The sequence below is a fragment of the Drosophila ficusphila genome, unplaced genomic scaffold (genome assembly GCF_018152265.1).
Source record: "Drosophila ficusphila isolate 14025-0441.05 unplaced genomic scaffold, ASM1815226v1 contig_414, whole genome shotgun sequence".
In the NCBI taxonomy this organism is placed as follows: Eukaryota; Metazoa; Arthropoda; class Insecta; order Diptera; family Drosophilidae; genus Drosophila; species Drosophila ficusphila.
In genome coordinates, this window is record NW_025064328.1 from 10,662,643 (window position 1) to 10,683,064 (window position 20,422).

At 37.5% G+C, this 20,422-nt stretch overlaps 2 protein-coding genes across 2 annotated transcripts in view; one reads left to right on the forward strand and one right to left on the reverse strand.

Moving 5' to 3' along the window:
- The first annotated feature begins 3,093 nt into the window (after positions 1–3,093).
- The window catches only part of LOC108096725 (probable GPI-anchored adhesin-like protein PGA55), a 29,988-nt gene continuing 12,659 nt past the window's right edge, over positions 3,094–20,422 (forward strand). The window contains exons 1-2 of the mRNA XM_017198568.2: positions 3,094–3,205; positions 12,601–12,785. Of these exons, the coding sequence (XP_017054057.1) occupies positions 12,602–12,785 (184 nt within the window). The 5' untranslated portion in view covers positions 3,094–3,205; position 12,601. The remainder of the gene's footprint in view (positions 3,206–12,600; positions 12,786–20,422) is intronic.
- On the reverse strand, positions 11,217–11,906 carry LOC108096726. The gene is made up of 2 exons (XM_017198570.1): positions 11,803–11,906; positions 11,217–11,737 (listed from the first exon to the last, which is right to left on the reverse strand). Exons 1-2 carry the CDS (start codon positions 11,872–11,874, stop codon positions 11,264–11,266), a joined length of 546 nt encoding a protein of 181 aa, XP_017054059.1. The 5' UTR covers positions 11,875–11,906; the 3' UTR covers positions 11,217–11,263.

A 20,422-nucleotide genomic window follows, 5' to 3' on the forward strand; every position in this document is an offset into this window, starting at 1 on the left:
TCGTATTTTTTTTAGAGCAATTCGCCTTTGGTTTGATGTGGTCTTGTGGTTTCCAGTTTTTAGTTTTTGGTTTCTAGTTCGGGTTTTCGGTTTTTCGGTTTTACTTTTATTACTACTCCACTTACGAGTTATGTGGCATTGAAGTGTTGCATTACCCCAGACTTTGGGCAAATTCTGTCTTCGGTCTTCGCTTAAATTCGCAATCGCTGGCGTCATTTCTGCCCCAGCGAAGTTATGTGACAAATTTTCCATAAATACATTTTGCCGGCGGGCGAGAGAGTTCACTAACCCCCATCTGAACTGACCTATTTGCGGCGATTGCCAAACGGAAAAAGTGAGCGAGAAAGTGAGCCATAATATCCCGGAATAAGCAGTCAAATTGGTAAAAGAAAAAAAAATTAGTCGCTCTTCTGCGAATAACATTTTGTAAACGAAAAGAAAAATAGTAAATATGACTGGTTTTTTCTTAACAATACTTTTAACAAAAATTATTCATGTCAATAATAACATTCTGCTTGTTGTTTATGGTTTTTTAATGTATTTTATTTTATATTTTTAAATATTATAAATAGTTTTTAACATAGTCTATATACCTTATTTTGGTTTGCATCCATCGGAATGTTTTAAAATTTTTCAGCAGACAAATATTTCTTTAAGGCACTTAATATTGTTTGGATATATTTATGGCTGTGCGGAAATTTTCTTCCCATTCGCATTCTTGTATATTTTTGGTTTGTACAACCAACTGATATATGCCATAATGAGTGAGAAAATTAATTATGGATATTCACATTTTCCCCTGCCATTTTCAGCGTTCTTTGGATATTTTCCCGCCTAGAATTAGGCATTTTTGTGGTTTTAATACCAAACAAGTTCAGAGAAAACGAGCCTAATGGCACTCGAAATTCAATTAAGTTTTATAGAAAAATACGGGAAAAACAAATCGATTTGAGTGCATAAATTAATGGCACCAAGCACCGATAAAAGCGGACCAAAAACCCGTTTAGAATCTGAGCTCGGATAATTTATTCATGGATTCATCACTCGATGCATTGTTCGATGGCCCAAACAGAAACTTTTACTTTTCGTCATTGTTTCGAGGCCATTGTGAGTGCTCATCTTGGAAGACCCTCCAAAAAAGCGATCTCCCCCTGCAATTAATCTCCGCCAGCCACGAACAATCCAATTAGATAACCAAGGGCCGACTCACGTGTGGGTTCAGTGAAAGTTTACCCCTCGTTCTAAGCCACTGGGCCAGTCCGGAGTCCAAAATCCGGAATACTGCGATACTCGGACGATCGCAATTTGCATAAAACACTCATCTAACAAAAGCCCTTTGCTGTGGGCAGCAGCTCGAGTGCTCGATCTCAAATGGTTTTTAGGATGGTACGTGGAAATGCGTAGAAACCAGATCAAGTTTTCATGTTCCTCTTCGGCGATTGATGGTGATGATAGGTCTGCAGTCTGTAAAATGGGTAGAGTTTCACTGCCAACCAGCGATTTTATTGTAAAGATTGCATCGGAAATGGTAAAGTGCATAACGATTTCGTTGAAAAATGTTTTGTTTTCGATTTGAGCATTTTTAACCTATTTTGATGATCTTTTACTACCCTGTGTTTAAATTTAGTTATTAAAGGGAAATTTGATTTTCAAAGATTAAAACTTTTTGTCAAACCAAATTAGATTTTTTTTTTTGTCATTAACTAGTTTTCCGTTTAAAGAGGTTAAATACTCCCCTATTTAATAAATTAAATTATACCTTTAATTTTTTATATCTTTCTTGAATGTTGGTTAAATGTTTTAGGAAACATTTAAAGTGTGAGGAACTAAAATTCGATTGAAATTTAATGTTTCTGTGCTGTTTTGTTCAGAAAACCCCTAACTCAATATCCTTTCGTCCTTGCTAACCGAGTTATTTGGGCGTTATTTAATTGCAGACATGCTGCAGGCGAGTCTTACTTTCTCATAAAGGACTGACCTCCTCCCGTCCTGCGGTTTTTCGCTCCTATCGACATTTTAGCCGGGCCATTTCTATGCAAATCAGCTGAGAACACGCACACACCAGCTGGGTTGAGGGGCTCCGAAAGGAAGTCGGCGGGGATGGCTCCATATACCATATACTTATAATGGGGCACCGGCTTTCAATACACCGCATGATATGCGATATGGATATGCAAATTCAAAGGGGTTAAGCTGGTGGGGCAAAGGGGGGTTAAAGAAGAAGGGGAAGGGGATGGGAAAGGGGATTTTGAGAAGGAGAGGCCTAGCCCAATGTGCAAATTCCTTTGGCCACGGGCTTGGCTGAAACGTGACAAAATGAAGTCTGTTTTTGGTATTCAAGCCTTACGTAATGCGCCTGTTCGGGTCTTTAGTTCTCAGCCATTGTAGTGCCCAGGGATAATCAAGATTTACGGTCGACTTTCGCCGTTATCAATGGCCAAATGGGCTGGGAAAACCAGGAGACGTCGACGAAGGGAGGCAGATTGTGCCAGGGGTCCATGTTCCCTTTTTGGGTCATTGACCGACCAATGTGTTGATTGATTCTAACGCAGGAGATTTTTTAACGGCACTGGAAATAATAAGGAGGTTATTGCAGTTGTTACAATCTTAAATATGATCCTAAATTAAAGAATTTCTAGTTCATTGTTTAACAAGTGAAGTTTTATAAATTCGTTTAATGGAATAAAAACCCATTAAAAGTTATAATAAGTAATGAATTTTGAAGTAATGATTTTTATTATGAGATTAAATAATAATGTTAACCCAATAATAGAGTTGTTAAACAACTTCCCACTAACCATATTAATTTAATAATTACTGATCACATTTAATCTTTGTGTGTTGTTCTCCAACAATTACACAAATCCCTTGGTCATAGATCATCTCGCTTCTCGATGAACATGAACTTGATGAGTTCATAAATAGCTTACAGTTCTTGGGGATACACATGCCCCACACATGTGTCCCCCAAAAGCCAGCTGATCCAACCTTGGAGCTCACACATTTCGATTGCATCACTTCGCCCCCAAATGCTATTTACTCAATATGCTTTTGCCTCCTCTTTTCAGACCACCAACAAAAGCGGTTCGAACAATGTAACGACAACCAAAACGATCTAAACACAATCGAGGAAGGCGGAAAATCATCGAATTGCCTGAAACAAATTAATTTGAACAGACCTCAGAATCCACTCCAGCGAAATCAGGTGAGTTGGGCAATGATTCCAAATGGCTTCTCTGGTTGGGAAACACATTGCGGGTTAAATAGCGTGCCATTATCATAATTCGCTTTGATCTGGCTAAGTACTTCTGTTTAAATTCTACAATATATAGGCATTTCAAATTGGGTTCAAGAATGCTGCTCTTAAATAAGAAAATAAGCCACCCGAAGGAGAGATAACCCACCGTTTTTTATGTCTCTGGGTTCCAACTTTTTGTTCGTCTGGCTGGCATTAGGTAAATTTATGTTTATGGAGGGAGCACTTCAAATGTCACTCTACGTGCAGCATTAAAGTGTAAAGTGTACGGGTGTATATATGTTAATATATACACTTATTCGCACCTGGTCGGCGTCGCTGTTGTTATGGTAATGCGAGCTTCGCTTTTGGGGTTTTTATTCTGAGTACAATAACATTTTCGCCTTCATTGTTTGCAGGCAACCAAAACAAGACCTTCGGTGCAGATCGACCTTGAATCTGTGTGCAATTCAAAGCGTATAATCAAACTGATTAACCCATATTCCCAAACAGCGTTCACGGCTTAACCCCTTCTCGCCAAAAAGAAGCAATAATTCAGCGAACAGAAAGACAAACAACCTTGTGTTGTCCTCCGCTTTTGATGCCTCAACTTGGCCAAACCCATTATTTTACTCCGGCGATTTCCTTCACTAATTTCAAGAAGGTGGAAAAGGCTGAGCACTTGCGGAAAATTTCCACCGACTTGGCCACCCTCCAAACAGAAGGCCCAAGGATACCAGGATTCTGTTTCAGAGAGGAAGGAAGTCGGCTCCTTTTGCCTTATTTGGTTATCCAGTGACAGACTTCTGACAATTTCGTTGACTAGGTCAGGCTCTCTCTTTTTGGTTTTGGCAGGGGAACACTTAAATGGTTGTGTGTGGATTCACTTTTGGTTTCTGTCGCCGGAAATGCGATTGCGCAATGAGAGAGGCAGAGTTACGAAGGTCCTGGCAACATTTGGCTAGCAACATTTTTATTACTATTTTTTCATTAAATTTTCTGGCTAAAAAATTCCACTCAGAACAGACTTGGTTGATAAATTATATTTCTTGTGGAACTATTAAAAAGTTAAAACTGGTTAGAGCAGATATGCTGAATACATTCTAGCTATACGCATAGCAAGTTTTATAACGTAAACCCGATCCAAATGAAATTTTTCTTATATGGTCTAACCTCCTTCTGGTCATAAAAAAGATCGTTCTATTAAGTTCAACTTCTGTAACTTTATCTACGAAATGAAAGTAAATTTTTTATTTAAAAACATTTTCAATATAAATTGGATAAAAGAATAGGATAATAACATGACTTTGGCACTGTTTAAACATGTTAAAAGCTTGCCTTATCCGAAGAAATAAAAGCTAATTTTACGATTTAGCAACATTTTCAAAAAAATTAAAATTAAAGTTTCTCATTATTTCGAACCAGGAATCAGGAATAAATAATATAGAAAAAGATTAAATTAAGAATAAATTGTTTACATTTATTTTCACTAAGAATTATTGAAAAGATTAGAACACTTGGTTTTTATTTCTCGAACTTGGTTTTCTGCAGTCCTCTTTAAACATCTTTTGGTTTCACAATCCTTGGCAACATAAATCCAGTGCATGTCAAACCTCATGAGCAATGATGCTGCGAGCAAGAAGGATGCAAAATGAGAGAGAGCGGGATGGCAGTGGTGAAACCGAGAGAGTCATCTCGCAGTTGCGCTCCTTGACCTTGGGCACGAACGCACTCGAGGACCCCCCGATTCCACCCCGATTCCCCCCCTGTTTCCTCCCCGATTCCACCCACTGCTGGCAAATCGCTTTACCCTTCGGCGCTGCGGAATCCAGACAGAGATTCCGATTCAGATTCAGTCGCTCACTTCGCCAGCAGCCACAAGTTGTGGCCACGCGGATGAAATAATAAAAAAAAGGCAACTATATAAAAACGGGTAAAAACAGGCCGCATTTAAAAGTGCTTTCATGGTGAACGGCGAAGATCCCCCGCAATGTCAGCTAGTCCCACCGATTTGGATCTGGATCTGCAGTATGTAAAGGGCAAAAAAAAAAAATGGGGGGAAAATTACAATCCCATCTGGCAATCAATTTAAACGACGCAAAAGTAAACAGCAAATAAGTCAACAACAGCATCAGCTTTAGAATCTCTGAATCAGCGAATGCTGCGTCATCATCATCATTATCATCATCATCATCATCATCATCATCATCATCATCGTTATGGAAACCTCTCTTATCGGAACGTTTTTCTGACCCCTCCTATTGAATTCCATCGATTTCCATCTATCATACACAGATTGACTGATAAGAAGGTGGGGACACTTTCGTGTGCCCCATGAAATGGGCCTCGGGTTCAAAGTTCGCATTTGTCAAATGGAGCGAAAATAGGCACTGTATAAACACGAGTGCCGCCTGAAGAGACCCAATCAAATAGAAGGAGATGAGATTAAGTGGGCTTAGGCGAAAAAACAATGGTTTAAAACGGAAACACCTTCTCCCTCTGGGATAATTTATTGGCATTTGGGAACCCCACTTAATTGCTTTGGGATCGTATTTCAAATTAATGAATAAATATCAAGCACAAATAGTGTATAATTACTCAAGGAAATGCTGAATTAAGTCTTTGGAAAGAATGCTGTTCAAAGTGTTTAGTTTTGAATGGTAAAGATTTTTAATTGAATTTATAGAGATTTATGTACTGGCACTTTGTTATCTTCAGAGTTTTGTATGTAATATTCCTTTTTTTTTGTTTGTGTATGTTATCAACTTAATATATATCTAAAAAACATATATTCTTCCAGTTCCAATTTGCTAATTCATTTCCTTATCAGCATCTTGCGCAGTTGGCAATATTTGTCCAACATTTCAAAACTTTTTGAAGCTGGTAAATTATTGCCGATGGCCTTCCACTCGTTCAAATGCTATCTGAAATATTAATGTTCTTCCTCTCCATTTATTACTTAACTGTATTAGACATCCATCTCTTGCCCCATAAATAAACATAAATTAAATTTCCCAGCGTTTTCACTGTAGACCCTCAATAAAATGGCTGGAAATGTAAACAAAAACAATCTTAAATCAATTTGGCAATAGAGAAAATGAAAGTGTGGCTAATTCGAATTAATAAAACCAAAATTTGCATGAAACCACATTTCCAATTTCCTTTCCACTTTGATTTCGGTAATTAAATTGCATTTTAAGACTCAGCCGTGGAATTTTCACAGCTTGAGACGACCTTCAAAGTCGCCACCAACGCCCCCAATTCGCGTTTTTTGTCCGAAGTCGAAGAAGCCTGGTCATTAAAACTGATGACAGATCCATTCAGCTGGCTGGAAATAAAATGTGGTAATACTCCGGAGGTTGTGCACTGTTTGATGTGCGATGAGCATGCACTTTTGTCCGCTGTTTGCTCGCTTGTTTGCTTTTCCTTTGCCGAGATACTGTGTGAGCTTTCCGGTCAGGGGCACTTTCCTTTTCAATTTGTCCAGCTCTTTGGCTCTTTAGCTTGGCCATTATGCCACTTGGCCGTTTTGCAATGACGCCTGCTGACCACTGCTGGCCATTGGGAATTGTGCTGAAGTGTCGGTAACATAGCCACTTGGGGAAAAATCTTTAACTAAGTTATGCATCTGCTCAGGTTAACATAGCGATCTTTCTGATGATCAGTAAAATATAATGGCAATAAGTACATTTTACACAAATCCAAAATTTAAATAGATTTTTGGTATTTGCTATAAGACAAGTTCTTATTTTGAAAGCTTAAAAAACTGGCAAGACTAACAGCCTAATTATCTGTAGAATTTATATTTTTTCTTAGCATCCAAAATAGTGTTCTAATGTATTTTAATGAGAAAGCATTTTAATGGCCAAACAACTTACCTAGTTAATCTGAAAAATAATATATTTATTTTCAATTTAGCATATAAAGAAAGAAAACATAAGACTGCAGAATATTTTACGGGCAAGAATATAATTTTTTCTATTCAATTTATAAATAAGGCATTTAAAATAAGTATCTTAAAACGTTTCTTAAAAACCCTTTTCATTCTTAGTTGTATCTCATATTTTAATTCAAATTATTAATGAAAATAACATCTCACTTCCAATCAATTAGCAAAAATCAATTACCTAAAACTGACTTGATAATTACTTTCCTTCGTAAAGTTAATGCCTTGAACATGGTCGAGAATCTCGCTGCTCGCATTTTGCTTTTCGCCTCGAGTTAGAGTTCGCCTCGGGGTTAGAGACTCAAAAGGGCTTCCTTCCTGGCCCATTGTCTGGGCCTCTTCGTAATTAAGTTGGCAAATTTGTGTAATGAGCAAGTGCAATTATACTATAGAGCCAACTCGCTGGCTGGGCCTATGCAAATGCCACACATAATTATAGTTTGCGGCCGCTGTTGTTACACTGCTGCTTATTTTTCTTGTTTTTTCACCTTTTATACGTATCTGTTTTGGTTTTGGCTTTGTTTTCCTTTGGTTTTCGTTTTCATTTTCATTTTAGTCATTTTCCCTGCAGTGTGTTTGCCCACTTTGCCAAGTGAGCTGCGAACGAGTGTGTGTGCTCATCTGCGAAATGCAAATGAAAGTCAAAGTTAATTTGTTAGATTTGCACGTTGAGATACAAGCTCGCGACTCCGCCGGCAAAAACTGCGTGACGGCGGTGAGTTACTTCTGCGGCTTCGCTAAAAAAAAATGGTAAAATAAAAAAGCCAGACAAAGTCTTAATTTTCCGTCTGCCCCGGGCCTCGGTTCGGTGGAAAAACGTTGGAAAATCTGGCGGCGAAGGAAATCAAAGGTGGCATTTATACTGCGGCTTGTCTGCCTCGAAAATGCGGCATACTTTCGGGCTGTTAATCAATTACCGCCTGGCAATTTTCATGAGATTTTAATGGTCTTTAAAATGAAGGGAAAATTTCAGCCAAGAGCTAACATTTTTCTTTTATACCCTAAGAAAAAGTAAAAGAGGGAATCGAACCTTTGGTAATATGTTGTATTTAAACGACAAAAATTATTGTGCACACCCCAATTCATTTTCGAAAATAAGAAGATTCAACTAATCGCATCTAAATGCACTAAAATTAGATCATATAATATAGAATATATATATGCTAACTTTAACAAAAATAATTAATGAAAGGTTAGGATGTATTATTTATGATCCTATATCGCATTTAAAAATGTCAAGTGTACTCGTACAAATAAGAAATAAACTTGAGTCATAAACCATAGTTATTAGCGTACTAATTCCCCCTACATGTCCGGCTAAATTGGCAGCTTAAATGAATTTCGCCTTGGCATTCCCCCAAGTTCAATGTCAAATCGCATTTAGTGGACTCTTCCTCGGTCCATTCCTCCCCATAAACGAATATATACTGTCGTCTATATGGCAGCGAGACCCCCCAATGCAGTCATTCCGTTTAATTAACCGATGCTCGAAACGAAATGAACATTTTCCAGTTGTGTTGGCCGTGCTGCTCATTTGTCTGCTCCAATCAACATCATCGTCTCGTCATCGTCATCACTATCGCCATCGCCATCGTGGTTTCCATCATCATCATTAGGGAGCTCTTCATCATCTCATCAACTGCACCCATGCACCCACGAGTGTCGACACGAATACACGGAATCCGCGGCTGCAGTTTCCATTTCGATGCGCAAAAAACGCTTAAACTGCAATTTGCGCTTGCTTTTTTTTTTTTTTTTGAGGGGGGAGGAAGGGGAGGCAAAGTGCCAAAAGGGGCGTGTTCTCCCCACTAATTAGCACATCAAATTCTCTGTGCACACGGAACACGTACACATTTGTGTTTGTGTGTATGTGGGTGGTTCTTGTTGCCCCAAAGGGGTCAAATGTCAGCTGAACGCGTTATTTGGACAAGTCGGCTAACTGGGTTAACTCGCGGGATCTTTGGAGCGTTAATCCCTCGCCCTCAGCCGCACTAATTACTCGCGATGATTGTGAACGCAGTTTGGGAAGCCGCCTGAAAGTATGCAGCTAAACGCGGCACTAATCGCAGGTAAAGCAGGTAGCTAAATAATTTAACAAAGTTCAAAGCAGCTCTGGTGTTTTCGAATTTAGAATTCAACAAAACAAAAACTTTAAAAGCTTTACATTTAAAAACAAGTCTTATCAAAGGTAAAAATTATTTTTTTGTTGGGCTTTTAAAAGAATTTAATTTTTTAGCTAACATGGACATTTAAAAAAATACAAATAATAATACAAATTTACAGGCTTACATTTTTTCGGAAAAGTTACAGAAATTCTTTTTACGTGAAGAATACGTTTTTTACCACAGAATTAATTTGAATTTTTGTAAATCAATTTAATAATGTTGAATAATGTACAAAGCTTATTCAATGTTTATAGTACTTCTAGCAATTTATCATAAAATGTGTAATAAATTAAATGTTGAGATCCAATCCAATTTTTTGTAAAATACACAAAACCCATTCAGTGTTTACCGAATTCTCAGTAATTTATCATCAAAAGTTTGACTAATATTAAATGTTTGGTTTCAATTCAAATCAATTGTAAATCAACTTTATGGTCAAACATCTTTTTCCTGCCCACTCACCACGGACTGCCCGATATGATACACATAAATCTCAAAACGTCTGTGAGTGTTCGGCATCCCCGAACTTGGCATGAATCATCCGCCCGGGAAGCCATTACTCACATCCCATTCGTCGGCGCCAAAATAAAGGCAAAATAAAGCCAAAGGCAGCATAATACATAATACAGACCAAGAGCCAAAGGCATATGCACATAGACCATCCAACATCCAAATCCACATCGTCTGCAGGCCACAAAGTTCAGCTGAAGGGGCAAATTCCTAGATGAAAATAGCTTTCCTTGAAATGCCTTTGGCTCAGCCGCGAATCTATAAAGCGATTCGAGGGAATCCACTGAGCAAATGGAAAATGCATTCTGCTCTTCTCGGGCCACGACATTTATTTATTGGTTGATTCTGGGTGATCAAGTGGGTTGACTGAACTGAGGACAGGGATTGGGATTAAGAAACAGTCATTTATGGCATTTAAATCTCTGTGATTCATACTAGCAGCTAAGACATTGAACATTTGATTATTTATTAAGAAATAAGGTATTCAATTTAGTTGGGTGTATAATTAAAACATTACTCGAATAGTACTTTTGTCTGCTGGTTTTTGTGCCTATCTAAAATTCTTTCATTTCATTTGAATTGCCTGCGTCTGGATAATTTTAAGAAATTGTACATCAGTTAATATATTTAATATAAAACTTACAACGAAAATCTTAAAGCGCTGTCATCCGAACAATTACCAATTCAATAAAATCTGCAAATATTAGTAGACATATTTCTGTTTAAAGCAATCTTTTATATAACATAATTTCCTTGAAAAGCTTTTAAATTATTTTACTTATTTTCAAACTGAATTTCTAATCTTTTTTGATGCCGTCTTCAGTGGACAGCCAATTACTTTAATTTCGCCATTAATCTGTCAAGTAAACCCATTATATTATTATCTATAATTAAAAAGTGAAGACAGCAAATTACCAAGTAAACCAGTAATTGTACTATGTAATAAGTTAACATGCGAATCAAATACCTCAGTTTAAGGACTCTTTAACCTAGTTGCCCTGTCACACTGAAGATTGCGAATTTTGCGAATGCAGTATTACCTGTAATTTCTAGCAGATTTTGTTTATTCTCATTTCAATTTGTTTATTTTACACATTAAACCCAATGTATATAGTTTTTTCGACGGACTATATTATTTTATAATAGACTTTTAATTTATTAAAGACAATTGGAAAATTTTTTTTACTCGTTCACAGTTTTGAAACAAATAGAAACTAATTAGAAATTGACTTACTTAATCGTTATTTATATGAATGATAATACTTATTTAAAGGGTTTGGAAAACGCAATTATTATTGATGTTATTTACAATTTAAAAAAGAAACTGTTATGTTAACAAAATTTGGTTAGAGCCCAAGAGTGAATCTATAAATCGAAAATCTTTATTAGACTTACAAAATGTGTTTTCTAGTACTTGTCTTTAATATCGATAACAAACTCAAAACCTCCGACGAATTCTCCGTTGTCCGTGAAATTTAAAATCATTTTCATAAGACCCCTTGGTAGAACAGAGACCCAATTCCTGTTATCGAGAGAAACATCCTTGAACCAATAAACGCCCTTTGGTAAAGGGCATAACCGAAAATCGAAGTCAGTATTGATGCCAAGCTTAAAAGAGTCCTTTATGAATTGTTTGTAGTACGATCGAATCACGGAGCAACTGTCTTCTTCGGGAACCATCAGGGGCATAATTTTGTATCCTCCTCCCGAATTCGAGTAAAAAAACGCCGATATTTTTTCCTTGTGGGTTATATCCGCCATCAATTCCATAGTGCCGTTGATCAAACGATCGCGACCAACTAATTTTAAGTTTGTGGAAAATATTCTTCCGGGATTATTGATCACATCCACATTTAGCGCATCGTACGATTGCTTCCTGCTCTAATTTTTTCGAAAAGAAAAAGGATCAAAAGATTTATCCATTTAAGAAGCAAATATCTACTTACTAGTATAACTGGAATGCACCCTATTAGAATTATAAAATAAACGAATACCGAACCGAACCGATTACCTTCCATTTTTCGTTTAACTCTCAAACTGATTATGGGCTGTCTTTTTTATACACCAGCCAATCTGTTCCAAAGCTCGTGTTCATGTAATCCAAATAATCATAATCCAGGTACATGAAGCCCATTTAAATCTGATAGAAACTACAGATTGCTGGAACAATTGACATTTACCTTTATATAATGACTATGAAACAAAAACAAATAATTCAATTACTCTGAAATTAAAAACGCAAATATTACAACAGAAGAAAGAACTTTTATTTTTCTAGATATTGATTGATGAAAACAAATTAAATTAACAAACATATTATAACAAATTGCACAGTCTTAAGCAAGTAATTGTATTAATAAGCCAACAATGCGAATTATGTACTTTAGTTTAAGGACTCTTTAACCTAATTGCCCTGTCACTCTGAAGACTGTCACCTGGAAAACTGGGTTTCTGCCAGGTTTGCGTGGCTTTTATCGCGAATGCAATATGACATTTAATTTCCCCCAGAACACCGCCATAATGGAGATCCATTAGCGCGATGTTGCAGGATGTCAGCTGAGGTGAGTGATGGGTCGAGTTGAGTTAGGAGTTCTCCATAGAAACCGCAGAAGAAAATGTAGAAACCACGCGGAAGAGTTAGCAACTCTCCATCACATAGATGATACAATATTCCGCATATTTTCAAATGGCAATTACAAATAGTTTTTCTTCTTGTTTTATTTTCTCCCCCTCTCGAAAAACAGAATGTCTTCCGGGCTGATGTCGTGTGTGAGGGAAAACTCACCGCCGCTGGAATCGGAGCTGGATGCCAGTTGCCAAGCGGGACCATTGTCATTGCCGGAGGGCCACGCCCACGCCCACGCCCACGCAGTCACCTCGACGCCCATCTCCAGTCCGGGAAACGATGCCCACCAATCCCCAACAGGCGGTGAGTTGAGTTACCTAATTGCTCTCATAATACCCCACAAAACTAAGCAAACAAGAAACAAGCGAAGCCAACAGGCAAACAAACAAACATATCCCAATATTTCTGGGCAGGAATTTCTCGTTAGGCGGCGATATTAAATCATTCAAGTGCGGATTGTGGGCTTATGAAATTGGCTAAGGGGCCTTTGCTCTCATTTTCCGGGAATCGCTTGCAATACCGAAGGTGCTTGCTTCATATTTTCTTCATATCGAGGCAAATCCCGCAGGACATGGGTTGCGAAAAAGGCTTCCTGATTGCCAAAGGATTGGGGCTCCGTTTGATTGGCATCCCCAGAGGTTGACTCCAGTTCGACAGGGGTTAACCTTGGCTTTATGGATGCTTTATGGGTTTTTGAATAGCTTTTTGCTCTGACTTGGAATTGCAAAAATATTCAACGCCATTAAACGTCACAGTTACCTTTGAGGTTCTTGCCAAAAAAAAAGGTTATTTTCTATGGAAAAATACGTATTATGGTTTACTAGAAAAGGTATTGAATGAAATACCTTTTAATATCGTGCATTTGATATTTCATCTAATGTATTAAGCTTAAATTCTACAGTAGAAAACACCAAGAAAAATTATTTATTTAATATTGAATTTATTAAATTTATTATTATTAAAAGCTTTTTTACGCCCGTAATTGTTTTGTGTTACTTCAGGCAAAATATTTTATGTAAATAAAAATCACTTTGTAATATATCTGTAATACTTAAAATATAAGTAAAAGTATTCATTAAAGTATCCCAAAAAGCAAAACTGAGATGTAAAGTTTATCGCTTAAAAAGATGTTTCCTGTGGAAATATGAATTCATTTATGAATGTAAGACAAAGACGTTTGCATATTATTGTACATAATGGACTCCCTTTACTCAGCCTTGGCAAAACGAAGCAGCGATTGGATTACATCACTTTTCCGAGCAATGCCATCGATCATCTGAAACGAGATATTCGCCTTCTCTTCCTTGAAAAACTGAGTGCTCCATCTTTGTGTTTGGCGGTTTGGCAGAGTTCATAGTAGTGAACCCTCTGCAGATTCAAATAGTTAGGAAAGTGTGCAAAAGTCCCAACAAAGACGCACTATTGTAAGCACCCTACAAATGTTGGGGCTTATCCGACTTGCCAGATGGTTTGTTGAAAACAAAGTACAGAGATGAAAGATTTCGCTTGCTGGTTTGTTTGGTTGTTTCGTATGTGCATAATTTGATGGGTGTTTTGAGTTTTGGTTTGTTGACGCCACCTCCCACAATGCAAACACAGATGCAGATGCAGATACAATGAACATGAGATAAAGGGGCCATAAAACATTGTATGTACATTCGTAAATTCAGATTGAGCCATATTATGTATGTATGTAACTTAGTTCACATGTGAACCGGGCTTTGTCTTGTTTGTTTGTTTGTTTGTGTGAGGTTCGCCCTCATGTGGCCACCAACAACTGAATAACTGGATAATGTTTATATAATTGTGGGTAATACTAGCTACACGTGCTAATTAACGCCCCCGACTTTCTACACTTAATGCAAATGCAGAGCGAAAATCGACCACAAAGGTTCTGGCTTTGGATTCGTAATGGGAATAGGAAGCATTATCCATTTCGGGTCGCTTGAGCCGCGGTTGTTATGACAACACCCACAAAGAAATGACACCGACAATAACGGACCGAGTATATATGTATGTATGTATGTACATACATATGTAGCAAACCACAGTTTCAACATGAATAAATGTGCATAAACAGCAGGTTGTGTCGGATCGCTGGACAGTGGGTGAAATCTTAGTCAATTTGTTTGTTTTACATATGTAACCTAATTAAATTAGATTTTTTTACGAAATTAAACTATTAATTACAACATAATAATCACTACTTAATATTAAATATCATTTGTTATTGTTTTGTATTTGTTTCAATTTAGAAAGATTCCGAATTCAATTCAATTGCTAAAGAATACGAACAAAAAAGATGTTAAATTGTTTAAAATTGTCTAAAATAGTTTAATTTATTGTTTTTTTTATTGGGAATAAATATATAATTGTTTTTGGAAACGCAATTAAATTTGTTTGTCTGTAATATATTTAATTTAATTAAAGAAAACTCTTAAATGATTTTAACAAAATTTTGTTTGAGCCCGAAGATTTTAAACAAATTAAAAATATTTGCTTCTCAGTACTTGTCCTTAACATCGACAACAAACTCAACACCTCCGACGAACTCACCGTTGTCCGTAAAATTGATCCTGCTTTTTATAAGACCCCTTGGTACAACAGAAGCCCAATCCGTGTTGTCGAAAATAAGGTCCTTGATCCAATAAGCGCCCTTTGGAAAAGGGCATACGTTTCCATCCTGAAAATCGAAGTTGGTATTGATTCCAGTCCTGAAAGAGTCCTTCACAAATTTTTTGTAGTACAATTGTAACATGGAGCAACTGTCTGTTTCGGGAATCATCATGGGCAAAACTTTGTATCCACCTCCTGAATTCAAGTAAAGCTGATCCGACATTTTCTGCTTGTTAGTTATATCCGCCAACAATTCTATAGTGCCGTTGATCAAACGATCGCCACCAATTAATTTTAAATCGGTAGAAAACATTCTCCCGGGATAGTTGACCACATCCACATTTATATATTCGTACGATTGTTTCCAGCTCTGATTTTTTTGAAAGAAGAAGGATCTTTTAGACTCGCAAGTTAAAAAAGCTACTATCTACTTACTAGTATAACTGGCAAGAACCATATTAAATTAACGAACACTGAACCTAGCCGATTACTTCCCATTTTTGGTTTAACTCTAAAACTGATTATGGGCTGTCTTTTTTATACTCTTGCCATTCTGTTAATAAGCTCGTGTTCAGGTAATCGAAATAATCATAATTCAGGTACATGGGGTTCATTAAAATTTGATGGACATTTTAGATTGCTGAAACAATTGCCATCTGTCTTTTTACGTTGATTAAATATCAAAAATCGCTTCATAAAAAAAATCTGGTGTTATAAAATATAAGTTGTTGTTTTTATAAAACCCACCAATTAATAACAAAAATATTTAAATTCTCATTGTGCTCAAATTTATTAATTTTGTTTTATTTAAACAAGTTTTCCAAATGAACTCAATGAACAATATTTTATACGAAGTTTATGTTTTAGTTATAAAAACGTTTAAATTAGCTTAGTTTAATATGAGGCTCTTAATGTTTTAATCACTGTTTTATTTGCCCTTTAAATCGTCTGTATGGCCCACTGTGCGGGGTCTGTTGTTAACAGCGTGACAGCTCATAGCTCTGTTAACTGTTGAGACGGCTTGCAGACACCTTGCAGTGGGCCAAGAAACGCTAATCAGTCGGAATTGGCAACACAACCTGGCCAATAAGCCCAATCCGGCACTCGTCGCTGTCGATGACTCGATTCAATTTATTTTAGCCGAGAGTTCAGTTGAGTACGCCCGTTCGCTCTTTCGGATAGCTTTTTTATTCAGTTTATTCAGTGGGGTTCGTTTCGGCCTTTTCGCTTCGTTTCGTTTTTTCGTAGATTTCAATTTCAGTTCCCGAGAGTGAGTGTGCGAGTGCGTATGTGTATGTGTGTGTGTGTTGGTGTTGGGGGGTCTCTTGTTTCGATTTCCACAACGGTCTTTTGGCGCTGTCCCATTGATTGAATTCATTCTGTGCGCTCCGCTCCACCTGAACAGGTGAACAGGCAATTTCGCTGCCGAACGCGCCGGTTATTGCACTAATTGAATTGTCTTCGCTGTCGCTGATTGCAATCGCCGTATTCCATCGCAGTGTTCAATCAAACCCGCAATCCGAATCCCAATTCACAATTCGCAATCCGTATTCCAAGGAAACAACACAGTGCAACACAAAAGCCACACAAGTTTAATCAATAATATCGGGAAAACATCCATATCCAGTCGTCCAACCATTCGAGTCATCGAACTAAGTGCAAACTGGTGTGTTTGGTGCTGTGAAGTGAAGTTAAAGCGAGGCAGATACATATACTTAAAGATATTTATGCCATATTGTGTCTTCTAACCGAAACAAGCCTGTTTACAATAGCCAACAATCAGTAGAGTAAACAATTCGCGGGAATTCCTCACTTGAATAAAACATCTGCCGCTATTTTTGGCGTAAAAAAACATATTTAAACAGGTAATAAAATTTATTGTATTTTTTTGAAATATTTTTTGGACTAGAAATTTAACCTCTTTCCATTCTGTATTCAAATTGTTTGTAATTTTTGTGACAGAATCAGAATTGTTTAGCCCAATTAAAACGCCCAATGAGCATATAGTTTAACCTATCCACATTTGCCCCACAAAATCATCGAGCATTATGTAATTTGACATGAGTTTGGAGCTTATCAACCGGTGATGATGATGATGTTGTTCGAGTTCAATCCGAGCTCGCGTCTCAAAGAAAACCTCGTTACGACGAGCTGGAGATTGGGCCAATTGGCCAGACGCCTCTAATTGAAGTGCCATTTGGGTTGTATAATCAATTTGCCGCTTCCCTTTGTTATTGTTGTGATTTGTAGCCATCGAGTGCGAACACCTCAAGTCAAGGCACTTCGTTTTGGCCAGGCTAACTAATAACTGATAAGGCCGTGGCCATCGGCACGCAGACGACTGATTGCAGTCGACGTCTTCTGGTCTCGAAATTTGCGATAGGGCTTCTCTGGAAGAGAACTGGATTGATAGGGTCGAGATCTTATATAAAATAGTTAGAACGGAAAGTCTAAAATCACGAATAGAGGTGCTAAAGTACATCGCCTATTCAATTCAGCACAGTAATTGTAGAAAGCCAGTTTGTATATATAATTAACGTGTATCTTCCGAGAGAAAATTGCAGGGTTGCTTATACTACAAAAAAGCTAACACTGTTGGTAAATTTTAGAAAAACCTTTTTATTTGGCGTTCATTCTTTTGGCAAATAGTAATTAAATGATTGCACTCCAAAATGTAGGTAAAACAAGGAATATTTATTGGTTTAGATAAGGCAAGTTTTTATTCCCTGGTAATTATAATAAATATCGATTATTCAAGATTCTTTTGTACATACTTTGGAGTGTTGTATTCTGTTGAAAGTAAAGTTGGCTTCCCTAAACGTACAAGCAATTAATTTCTTTTGCGAGATATGTTAATATACTAACTTATGAAGAAAGTAAACTATAATAGGTGTTTAATATTTTCTTAAATAACTTTAAAGTGACTTAAAATCTTAAAACTAATTCTATTTAATATGATAAGAACTAAAACGGTCAAGGGAAATACTCTTTGCGCCAATTTCCTTTTGTTTTGGTGGGGTTGACTGTGCTCTGATAGCTCTAGTACCCGGTTATTTATAGTTATTGGGCATTAGGCCTAATCTATATAGTCGCGAATGCACCGATACCAGCCGAGAGCGATATCTCGGCTTCCATTTGAAAGAACTGCGCAGCAGTCTGCGGGTAATCACCGATTATTCGCAGTGTTGATGTAATTAATCATACGCCTTGTTGCTCTTTTTGACCAACAAACGAACTCAGCGAACCTTGGCTAATCCATCGGCATAACATTCAATTCTCGAGGTTTACGAGGTTTACAGCATTGCAATTTACTGTATGCACAAGTAAAACCAACATTTGAAGGCCCCCAGACCCGTTTTTTGTTTTTTTATTATTTTTTTTTTTTTCTCTCTGCAAGAGTTGTGCAATTCTTTGGGCTTTTGTTTACCTCTTTGGGGGCTTCGGGTTCTCGTTCTCCACGGTGGCCAGCAGCTACTTTTGCTATTTTTATTCCACGCAAGTGAACTCAGCACTTGTTAAGCGGATAAGCTGCCCACATGGGCGGCCCGTTGGGATGTGGGCGTGGCCACTTGACCTTACCCAATACAACAATCCCAAGAGCTGGTCGAGCTCACATCCGTTGAATATATTGAGAGAAAAAAAATGCAAAAAAAAGGTCTCCAATTACTGCAACTGACTGAAAAGTTGTTCGCCATTTGATTTGCACAATTTGCATGTTGAGTGTGGGGCAACGTTGTGTTTTCGCCAATGATTAATTAATAAATAACGAACCCACTTGCCAGCAGCCGAACCTTTTTCGAATTGCAAATCGCGAATTCAGAATCGAATGGCAAACGGTGTCACTTGAACACCTCGAAAATACAACAGCCCACGTGGCCACCAGACACTCGAAATGTCTATTAAAGCGAGCATTAATCCCAAGGCGTCGGGTTGCCAAATTGAAAAGCCCCAAATCAGCTTTGATGAATTACCAAAAGCCAACCAAAACCGAAACCAAGCCAAAGATGACAAAGAAGCCAAGAGTTCGCCCACATTGGCGAAAAAATAAAAAGCGAAACCCAAACTGATGACAGCACAAAAAAACGCCGAGCGAACAATAAGGGAACCTCAAGTAATAACGAATCTTGCTCAATAGACTTTAGATGAATTAGAAATAATGTATCTACAATGCTGATGTAATCGGGATTGCCTCATGAAGTGAATCACAGCCCCTGTTTAGATGAACAAACCCAAAAACTTTTCAATTAACGAGAAGCGAATCTTTTTCTAATTAATTTCTGAAGAGTGAAGAAAAAGTAATTTCATTCTCGGCGAGAGAAAAAAGTGCGACTGGTGACCCAATTAGGCATTCCATAAATAAACAATTTTCACTTGTCGCAGGAAGAGTGGTTCGGTTGGGTTGGGTGGGTGTTATATTTCCCCGTCCCGGGCGGTTAAAATTCCATTAGCCAGGTCCCCGAGTAATTTGAAGGCGGGAGAGCAGACAGCCAGACACCCCAAAGGGCAATAAATAGAATGACGTTGCCCCCGGGAAATATTTACAGAGCGAATTACTTCTTTTTTTCCATGACTAAGCGATGAATGACCAGCCCCAACGCAGGTGAAATTAATCACTAAAATCAAGCCATCAACAAAAAGCATAAATGAAGCACGAGTATCCATGACTACACATGTGTTTGGCCATAAACAAAAATCCATGTATATACATATATTTTGTATATCTGTAGTATCTTTTAGGTTCGCGTGTCGCGGCCTCAAAACGTGACAGTTTTTTTTGATTAGAGGTCGAAGCTTTCTTGGCAGAACTCTTCGATGTTTTTTTTTTTTTTAGAAATTCTTGTACTTCCGTTTAGTTGGGTTCTTTTCACTAATTAGTACATGAGCTTACTTAAGTCGGAATTCAGACTTTCCACTCGACAATGGGTAACTTTCATTTGTGGAAATGACACACAAAGTGTTGAAAATGAGTCATTTGAGAGATGTCGAATTTCAGAGATGCCTAAAGAGTTTATCAGTTGGTTTAAACCCAAAATGAGGTCACCAGGAGTGGGACTTATGGTATTATAGCATTTATGCTTATGAAATCCCCTTTAAACTTTAAAATATACTGTTTACTCTCCACTTAACTCTGATGCATGGGCCTACTTACCAGATTGTGTACCTACATATGTACTCTTCATTCCCATTTGATCGATAAGGAATTACCAGCCATCGCTCTTTTTCTTTCTTCTGCCTTATCGGCCATAGAAATTGTACAAACATTATAAAGGTGTACGGCCATAAATAAAAGAACCATAAAAGCCAATGCAACAATTCCAATTTTA